We start from the raw sequence: 10,695 nt of genomic DNA on the forward strand, positions 1-10,695 counted from the left end.
AAAACCGCTCTGAGTAATGATGACTGAGGCCTACTGTATCAGGAAAGAAACCAGCTCTGAGTAATGATGACTGGGGCCTACTGTATCAGTCTACTGTATCAGCCTAGTATCAGGAAAGAAACCCGCTCTGAGTAATGATGACTGGGGCCTACTGTATCAGGAAAGAAACCCGCTCTGAGTAATGATGACTGGGGCCTACTGTATCAGGAAAGAAACCCGCTCTGAGTAATGATGACTGGGGCCTACTGTATCAGGAAAGAAACCCGGCTCTGAGTAATGATGACTGGGGCCTACTGTATCAGTCTACTGTATCAGGAAAGAAACCCGCTCTGAGTAATGATGACTGGGGCCTACTGTATCAGGAAAGAAACCGGCTCTGAGTAATGATGACTGGGGCCTACTGTATCAGTCTACTGTATCAGGAAAGAAAACCGCTCTGAGTAATGATGACTGGGGCCTACTGTATCAGGAAAGAAAACCGCTCTGAGTAATGATGACTGGGGCCTACTGTATCAGCCTACTGTATCAGCCTACTGTATCAGCCTACTGTATCAGCCTACTGTATCAGTCTACTGTATCAGCCTACTGTATCAGTCTACTGTATCAGCCTACTGTATCAGTCTACTGTATCAGCCTACTGTATCAGTCTACTGTATCAGGAAAGGTCCTTCATCAGTCTACTGTATCAGGAAAGAAACCTGGACCACCTACTGTATCAGGAAAGAAAGCTCTGCTAATGATGACTGGGGCCTATTATCAGGAAAGAAACCTGCTCTGAGTAATGATGACTGGGGCCTACTGTATCAGGAAAGCCTACTGTATCAGTCTACTGTATCAAAAGAAACCAGTTTTCTGAGTAATGATGACTTTGGGGCCTACTGTAAAAGCCTGTTAAAAGAAACCAGCTCTGAGTAATGATGACTGGGGCCTACTGTATCAGTCTACTGTAAAATACCCTGTAAATACCCTGAAAGAAAACCCTCTAAAATAATGATGACTGGGGCCTACTGTAAATACCCTGAAAAAATTGCCTATAAATTGCCTGTAAAATACCCTGTAAATGATGACTGTAAAATACCCTGTAAATACCCTGTAAATACCCTGTAAAATACAGTCTACTGTATCAGTAAAAACCCCTCTAAAATATGCCTGTAAATACCCTGTAAATACCCTGCCTACTAAATAGCCTGGGGCCTACTGTATCAGTAAAATACCCTGTATCAGTAAAATACCCTGTAAAATGACAGTCTACTGTATCAGGAAAAAAACCCTACTAAAATAATGATGACTGGGGCCTACTGTATCAGCCTACTGTACTCTGTAAATACCCTGTTAAATCTACTGTATCAGCCTACTGTAAGTCTACTGTATCAGCCTACCCTGTAAAAGCCTACTGTAAGTCTAGCCTATCAGCTACCCTGTAAATCACCCTGTAAAATCAGCCTGTAAAATCACCCTTTAAATCACCTACTGTAAAATATCCTGTAGAATACCCTGTAAATCACCTACTGTAAAATACCTGTAGAATACCCTGTAAATACCCTGTAAAATACCCTGTAAAATACCCTGTAAATACCCTGTAAAATACCCTGTAAATAGCCTGTAAATACTCTGTAAATACCCTGTAAAATACCCTGTGAAAATACCCTGTAAATACCCTGTAAAATGCCTGTAAAATTCCTGAAATACCCTGTAAAATACCCTGAAAAAAGCCTGTTAAATACCCTGTAAAATACCCTGTAAAATACCCTGTAAATACCCTGTAAATACCCTGTAAATACCCTGTAAAATTGCCTGTAAAATAGCCTGTAAAATACCCTGTAAATACCCTGTAAAATACCCTGTAAATACCCTGTTAAATACCCTGTAAAATACCCTGTAAAATACCCTGTAAAATAGCCTGTAAAATACCCTGTAAATACCATGTAAATACCCTGTTAAATACCCTGTAAAATACCCTGTAAATACCCTGTAAAATAGCCTGTAAAATACCCTGTAAATACCCTGTAAATACCCTGTAAAATATCCTGTAAAATACCCAGTGTGTGTGTGTGTCTCCTATCTCTCCAGTAAAACTCACCAAACCTCTTCCTGGTCCACCAGTGAGGCTCTTTGAAGGTGGTGAACCTGACCTCCGGATGGAGCTGCAGTCTGTCGTACAGGTCTGTGGTGCCACACTTCGGCTGGCCTATGATGTAGAAGTAAGGCAGGCAGCGAATGCGGTAGTACTTCCCCCCGCGGCGGTACAAGTGTTCTCGGAAAGCCTTCCTCAGGTACTCAAACACGCTTCTGAAGCGGCGCGAGTACCGGGCGTAAAGGTTTGTCCTGTAAGGGTCCCTGCTGATATTCCCAGTGTGCTCCTCGTACCAGCAAGGGTTCTTGACGTTGGGAAGAAACCTGTGGGGGATAACGGAAAACATCTGCAGAGTAAAGACAAAGAGAAACAGACTGTTAAACCATGGAGCTGAATCACTCGCTATCAGTCATTCAGAACACACACACACAGACAGAGAGAGACAGAGAGAGAGAGACAGAGAGACAGACAGACAGACAGAGAGACAGACAGAGAGACAGAGAGAGAGACACAGAGAGACAGACAGAGAGAGACAGAGAGAGAGAGAGACAGAGAGAGAGAGAGAGAGAGAGAGAGAGAGAGAGAGAGAGAGAGAGACAGAGAGAGACAGACAGACAGACAGAGAGACAGACAGAGAGACAGAGAGAGAGAGAGAGAGAGAGAGAGAGACAGAGAGAGAGACAGAGAGAGAGAGAGAGAGACAGAGAGAGACAGAGAGAGACAGAGAGAGAGAGAGAGAGAGAGAGAGAGAGAGAGAGAGAGAGAGAGAGAGAGAGAGAGAGAGAGAGAGAGAGAGAGAGAGAGAGAGAGAGAGAGAGAGAGAGAGAGAGAGAGAGAGAGAGAGAGAGAGAGAGAGAGAGAGAGAGAGAGAGAGAGAGAGAGAGAGAGAGAGAGACAGAGAGAGAGACAGAGAGAGAGAGAGAGAGAGAGAGAGACAGAGAGAGAGAGAGAGAGAGAGACAGAGAGAGAGAGAGAGAGAGAGAGAGAGAGAGAGAGAGAGAGAGAGAGAGAGAGAGAGAGAGAGAGAGAGAGAGAGAGAGAGAGAGAGAGAGAGACAGAGAGAGAGAGAGAGAGAGAGAGAGAGAGAGACAGAGAGAGACAGAGAGAGAGAGAGAGAGACAGAGAGACAGAGAGAGAGAGAGAGAGAGAGAGAGAGAGAGACAGAGAGAGAGAGAGAGAGAGAGAGAGAGAGAGAGAGAGAGAGAGAGAGAGAGAGAGAGAGAGAGAGAGAGAGAGAGAGACAGAGAGAGAGAGAGAGAGAGAGACAGAGAGAGAGAGAGAGAGAGACAGAGAGAGACAGAGAGAGAGAGAGAGAGAGAGAGAGAGAGAGAGAGAGAGAGAGAGAGACAGAGAGAGAGAGAGAGAGAGAGAGAGAGAGAGAGAGAGAGAGAGAGAGAGAAATGTGCGACAGACGTATGTTTCTTGAACTGGCCGGCGAGGTGATGTAGTATTGATCGTGTCGGCAACACGTTCCCTTTCTCATTAGCTGGTTCAATAAGAAATGAGGTGTGATGCAAACAGGGCCGGCTCGAAGCTATATAAGTGGGCAATCAGGTCATGTTGCCCAGGGGGCCCTGGCCTCATGGGGGCTTCCATTGATTTTGTCAGTCGCTCTCAATCAGATATCATTAACATGGCATAAGTCTTGGTCAAATGTGGAGAATTGAAGGCAATGTTCTTTAAAACAGCAAAAAAAAAAGTCTCTACACCCCATGGCAAAATGTGTAGATTTACTGGAAACCCAATCAAATCTTGTGTGTAGGGCCCCCAAAAGGCTAGGGCCGGCCCTGGATGCCAACAGCCTTGGCACCAGCCATAATCTATAGAGCATTAAGGATTTAATTTAATCAGGCATTGAGGTGAGACGGCTGGGCCAGGAATAGGAAGTGGTAGAGCCAATCAGTGGAGTGAGGCTTGACGTATCCCAAATGGCAGCCTATTCCCTTCATAGTTCACTAGTTTTGACCAGAGGTCCCTAAGGGCCCAAAGTAGTGCACTATATACAGTGCATTCAGAAAAGTATTCAGACCCCTTCCCTTTATCCACATTTTGTTACGTTACCGCCTTATTCTAAAACAGATTAAATTAAATAAAAATGCTCAGCAATCTACACACAATACCCACAATACCCTACACACAATACCCACAATACCCTACACACAATACCCACAATACCCTACACACAATACCCACAATACCCTACACACAATACACAATACCCTACACACAATACACACAATACCCACAATACCCTACACACAATACCCACAATACCCACAATACCCTACACACAATACCCTATAATGACAAAGCAAAAATAGTTTTTTAGAAATTCTTGTAAATTTGCAAAAAACAAAAAGCAGAAATAGCTTATTTACTTCAGTATTCAGACCCTTTGCTATGAGACTCTAAATTGAGCTCAGCTGCATCCTGATTCCATTGATCATCCTTGAGATGCTTCTACAACTTGACTGGAGTCCACCTGTGGTAAACTCAATTGATTGGACATGATTTGGAAAGGCACACACCTGTCTATATAAGGTTCCACAGTTGACAGTGCAAGTCACACCTGTCTCACACGCCTTCCATCTCTCACACCCCGTCCATGGTTTTTAATTTTTTTATTTTTATTTTACCTTTATTTAACCAGGCAAGTCAGTTAAGAACACATTCTTATTTTCAATTATGGCCTGGGAACAGTGGGTTAACTGCCTGTTCAGGGGCAGAACGACAGATTTGTACCTTGTCAGCTCGGGGGTTTGAACTCGCAACCTTCCGGTTACTAGTCCAACGCTCTAACCACTAGGCTACCCTGCCGTCCCTCTCTAACCACTAGGCTACCTGCTGCCCCAGTTATTCCAAGTAATAGGTGTTGGTGCAAACCTATGGACACCTAAACAGTAACGTCCTGCTCTGTTGTGGACATGTTCCTCTTATCACCCCACACTCCTACTGAACAGTCCAGAACAGGCAAACCTACGGACACCTAAACAGTAACGTCCTGCTCTGTTGTGGACATGTTCCTCTTATCACCCCACACTCCTGCTGAACAGCCCAGAACAGGCAAACCTGTGGACACCTAAACAGTAACGCTCTGTTGTGGACATGTTCCTCTTATCACCCCACACTCCTGCTGAACAGTCCAGAACAGGCAAACCTACGGACACCTAAACAGTAACGCTCTGTTGTGGACATGTTCCTCTTATCACCCCACACTCCTGCTGAACAGTCCAGAACAGGCAAACCTATGGACACCTAAACAGTAACATGCTGCTCTGTTGTGGACATGTTCCTCTTATCACCCCACACTCCTGCTGAACAGTCCAGAACAGGCAAACCTATGGACACCTAAACAGTAACGTCCTGCTCTGTTGTGGACATGTTCCTCTTATCACCCCACACTCCTGCTGAACAGTCCAGAACAGGCAAACCTATGGACACCTAAACAGTAACATCCTGCTCTGTTGTGGACATGTTCCTCTTATCACCCCACACTCCTACTGAACAGTCCAGAACAGGCAAACCTGTGGACACCTAAACAGTAACATCCTGCTCTGTTGTGGACATGTTCCTCTTATCACCCCACACTCCTACTGAACAGTCCAGAACAGGCAAACCTATGGACACCTAAACAGTAACGTCCTGCTCTGTTGTGGACATGTTCCTCTTATCACCCCACACTCCTACTGAACAGCCCAGAACAGGCAAACCTATGGACACCTAAACAGTAACATGCTGCTCTGTTGTGGACATGTTCCTCTTATCACCCCACACTCCTACTGAATAGTCCAGAACAGGACACACGCACGTCTGATTCAGTTTGGAATACGTAGCATAACCAATATCGTCGAGTGGTTTGGTTTGTCCTATAACTCCCCCAAGAGCTCTACTTTCTGAGTCGGCCCGGGGGGGGCAGATGTTTAGCGTATAGAAAGGTGAAGGACCAAGATATTTAGAATTGCTTAGTGAACTCAAGAATTTCTTCACCAGATCAAAACTGAAAAATACCTCTATTAATAGCTGTTTATATAAAATAAATGATCTATCTGGTTGTCAGGTTGATCATTAGACTACATCTTCTCCACCAAGTCATTATCTGTCTGGTTGTCAGGTTGATCATTAGTCTCCATCTTCTCCACCAAGTCATTATCTGTCTGATTGTCAGGTTGATCATTAGTCTCCATCTTCTCCACCAAGTCATTATCTGTCTGATTCCTGGTTGATCATTAGTCTCCATCTTCTCCACCAAGTCATTATCTGTCTGATTGTCAGGTTGATCATTAGTCTCTATCTTCTCCACCAAGTCATTATCTGTCTGATTGTCAGGTTGATCATTAGTCTCTATCTTCTCCACCAAGTCATTATCTGTCTGATTGTCAGGTTGATCATTAGTCTCCATCTTCTAATGTAAATATAATTAAACTTTCCAGACAATCTACGACAATTCCATTTTGTTGAGACTTTTAATTAAGATACAGATCAATATAATGCAAGATCACACACACACACACACACACACACACACACACACACACACACACACACACACACACACACACACACACACAGAGAGACACACACACACACACACACACACAGAGACACACACACACACACACACACACACACACACACAGAGACACACACACACACACACACACACACAGAGACACACACACACACACACACACACACACACAGAGACACACACACACACACACACACACACACACACACACACACACACACACACACTGAGAGACACAGAAAGACACACACAGAGAGACACAGAGAAGACACACACACACACACACACACACACACACACACACACACACACACACACACACACACACACACACACACACACACACACTGAGAGACACAGAAAGACACACAGAGAGAGACACACACACACACACACACACACACACACACACACACACACACACACACACACACACACACACACACACACACACACAGAGACACACACACACACACACACACACACACACACACACACACACACACACACACACACACACACACACACACACACACACACACACACACACACACACACACACACACACACACACACACACACACACACACACACACACACTGAGAGACACAGAAAGACACACACAGAGAGACACAGAGAGAGACACACACACACACACACACACACACACACACACACACACACACACACACACACACACACACACACACACACACACACACACACACTGAGAGACACAGAAAGACACACACAGAGACACAGAGAGAGAGACACACACACACACACACACACAGAGTGAGAGACACAGAAAGACACACACACAGAGAGACACAGAGACACACACACACACACTCACGCAGTGCAGTACTTACATGTGGCTCACTGTGCATTAGCGCCTCGCGTTCTGGCAGCTGTCTGGTAGTACTGAACTCCACCTTGGACGCTATGCTCTTCACCACCAGTTTAACGGTAGCGTAGTCCTTGGCAGAAGACACATTAAAGGGGTAGGGCCCAGTCCCGGACCCCGAGTTCGGCACCGTAGAGAAGTGATACGGGGACGGGGTCAAGAGGAGGCCCTTCTTGTCCCCAGTGAGGATATAGGAAGCCACGATGAGGAACATGACGGCGAGGCCGAACAGGAAGCTGTACAGTTTAACCTTCCTGAAGCAGGTCAGGGTGCTCGTACCACATCCCAGGGTGCACCGGGGCCAGGGTCCGTGGAGATGGAGAGGGTCACGTTTCACCTCCAGCACGGCAAACAGGCTCATGGGGCTGTCGTCCGCCTGTGGTTTCAGAGGTCTCTTCCTGTAGTCCTCCATCGAGGAACCCAACAGGGTGTATTCGTAGTCCATGTGTGTCATGGTGACAGAGAGGTGGGGTGATGGTGGGCTGGCTAGGTCTGAGGACCCACTGTGGTGGCAGGGTGGTTGGGTCTGAGGACCCACTGTGGTGGCAGGGTGGTTGGGGTCTGGGTGGTGGGGTGGGGTGGGGTGATGGTGGGCTGGCTAGGTCTGAGGACCCACTGTGGTGGCAGGGTGGTTGGGGTCTGGGTGGTGGGGTGGGGTGGGGTGATGGTGGGCTGGCTAGGTCTGAGGACCCACTGTGGTGGCAGGGTGGTTGGGGTCTGGGTGGTGGGGTGGGGTGGGGTGATGGTGGGCTGGCTAGGTCTGAGGACCCACTGTGGTGGCAGGGTGGTTGGGGTCTGGGTGGTGGGGTGGGGTGGGGTGATGGTGGGCTGGCTAGGTCTGAGGACCCACTGTGGTGGCAGGGTGGTTGGGGTCTGGGTGGTGGGGTGGGGTGGGGTGATGGTGGGGTGGCTAGGTCTGAAGACCCACTGTGGTGGCAAGGTGGTTGGGTCTGGGTGGTGGGGTCTGGGTGGTGGGGTGATGGTGGGGTGGCTAGGTCTGAGGACCCACTGTGGTGGCAGGGTGGCTAGGTCTGAGGACCCACTGTGGTGGCAGGGTGGTTGGGTCTGGGTGGTGGGGTCTGGGTGGTGGGGTGATGGTGGGGTGGTGGAGGAGAAGGAGAGGTGGAGGAGAAGCCAGTGAGATGGGAGGAGGAGCCAGTGAGATAGGAGGAGGGGCCAGTGAGATGAGAGGAGGAGCCAGTGAGATGGTAGGAGGAGTATGATGGTTGTGGCCCAGGAGGATCATCCCTACTGGGGGTGGGATACTGCGTGCAGACAGACCACCTCCTCAACCACTACTGCAGCCCTGGAAAGAGGAAGAAGAAGAAGAAGAGGGATGAGTGACAGAGAAGAAGGAAGTGGACTTCTAGTAGAACTTCCTGTTTCCTATTAAAAATGACTTTATACTTAAGTTTCTAGCTGATTCATCCACAATATAAAAAATGCTGGATTAAAAACAACCCAATTTGAGTTCCTTGGTAACCCAACACTGGGTCAATACTGGGTAGACAGAACACACGCTGGGTTATTTAGTAACCCAACACTGGGTCAATACTGGACAGAACACACGCTGGGTTATTTAGTAACCCAACACTGGGTCAATACTGGACAGAACACACGCTGGGTTATTTAGTAACCCAACACTGGGTCAATACTGGACAGAACACACGCTGGGTTATTTAGTAACCCAACACTGGGTCAATACTGGACAGAACACACGCTGGGTTATTTAGTAACCCAACACTGGGTCAATACTGGACAGAACACACGCTGGGTTATTTAGTAACCCAACACTGGGTCAATACTGGACAGAACACACGCTGGGTTATTTAGTAACCCAACACTGGGTCAATACTGGACAGAACACACGCTGGGTTATTTAGTAACCCAACACTGGGTCAATACTGGACAGAACACACGCTGGGTTATTTAGTAACTCAACACTGGGTCAATACTGGACAGAACACACGCTGGGTTATTTAGTAACCCAACACTGGGTCAATACTGGACAGAACACACGCTGGGTTATTTAGTAACCCAACACTGGGTCAATACTGGACAGAACACACGCTGGGTTATTTAGTAACCCAACACTGGGTCAATACTGGACAGAACACAGGCTGGGTTATTTAGTACCCCAACACTGGGTCAATACTGGACAGAACACACGCTGGGTTATTTAGTAACCCAACACTGGGTCAATACTGGACAGAACACACGCTGGGTTATTTAGTACCCCAACACTGGGTCAATACTGGACAGAACACACGCTGGGTTATTTAGTAACTCAACACTGGGTCAATACTGGACAGAACACACGCTGGGTTATTTAGTAACCCAACACTGGGTCAATACTGGACAGAACACAGGCTGGGTTATTTAGTACCCCAACACTGGGTCAATACTGGACAGAACACACGCTGGGTTATTTAGTAACCCAACACTGGGTCAATACTGGACAGAACACACGCTGGGTTATTTAGTACCCCAACACTGGGTCAATACTGGACAGAACACACGCTGGGTTATTTAGTAACCCAACACTGGGTCAATACTGGACAGAACACACGCTGGGTTATTTAGTAACCCAACACTGGGTCAATACTGGACAGAACACACGCTGGGTTATTTAGTAACCCAACACTGGGTCAATACTGGCCAGAACACACGCTGGGTTATTTAGTACCCCAACACTGGGTCAATACTGGGCAGAACACACGCTGGGTTATTTAGTAACCCAACACTAGGTCAATACTGGACAGAACACACGCTGGGTTATTTAGTAACCCAACACTGGGTCAATACTAGACAGAACACACGCTGGGTTATTTAGTAACCCAACACTGGGTCAATACTGGGCAGAACACACGCTGGGTTATTTAGTAACCCAACACTAGGTCAATACTGGACAGAACACACGCTGGGTTATTTAGTAACCCAACACTGGGTCAATACTGGGCAGAACACACGCTGGGTTATTTAGTAACCCAACACTGGGTCAATACTGGACAGAACACACGCTGGGTTATTTAGTAACCCAACACTGGGTCAATACTGGACAGAACACACGCTGGGTTAATTAGTAACCCAACACTGGGTCAATACTGGACAGAACACACATGGGGTTATTTAGTAACCCAACACTGGGTCAATACTGGACAGAACACACGCTGGGTTATTTAGTAA

At 47.1% G+C, this 10,695-nt stretch overlaps 2 protein-coding genes and 1 long non-coding RNA gene across 7 annotated transcripts in view; all 3 read right to left on the reverse strand.

The window, feature by feature from the left end:
• Window positions 1–8,085, reverse strand: part of LOC127928789 (carbohydrate sulfotransferase 15-like) — a 46,509-nt gene extending 38,424 nt beyond the window's left edge. For 4 of the 5 annotated variants that reach the window (XM_052516142.1, XM_052516143.1, XM_052516141.1 and 1 more), the window contains exons 1-2: window positions 7,475–8,085; window positions 2,081–2,420 (exon numbers count right to left, since the gene is read on the reverse strand). In XM_052516142.1, the coding sequence (XP_052372102.1) occupies window positions 2,081–2,420; window positions 7,475–7,963 (829 nt within the window). In that variant the 5' untranslated portion in view covers window positions 7,964–8,085. The remainder of the gene's footprint in view (window positions 1–2,080; window positions 2,421–7,474) is intronic. The other variant, XM_052516140.1, reaches the window with a different exon arrangement.
• LOC127928792 (uncharacterized) lies at window positions 4,402–5,946 on the reverse strand. The gene is made up of 3 exons (XR_008132231.1): window positions 5,785–5,946; window positions 5,330–5,412; window positions 4,402–5,060 (listed from the first exon to the last, which is right to left on the reverse strand). It is a non-coding gene; the product is annotated as an uncharacterized LOC127928792 (long non-coding RNA).
• On the reverse strand, window positions 7,996–8,755 carry LOC127928798 (uncharacterized). The gene is made up of 2 exons (XM_052516146.1): window positions 8,519–8,755; window positions 7,996–8,436 (listed from the first exon to the last, which is right to left on the reverse strand). The coding sequence occupies exons 1-2, from the start codon at window positions 8,753–8,755 to the stop codon at window positions 7,996–7,998; spliced, it is 678 nt and encodes a 225-aa protein (XP_052372106.1).
• Between the last annotated feature and the right edge of the window lie 1,940 nt (window positions 8,756–10,695).

The sequence above is a fragment of the Oncorhynchus keta genome, unplaced genomic scaffold (assembly GCF_023373465.1).
Source record: "Oncorhynchus keta strain PuntledgeMale-10-30-2019 unplaced genomic scaffold, Oket_V2 Un_scaffold_3992_pilon_pilon, whole genome shotgun sequence".
NCBI classification, from domain to species: domain Eukaryota; kingdom Metazoa; phylum Chordata; class Actinopteri; order Salmoniformes; family Salmonidae; genus Oncorhynchus; species Oncorhynchus keta.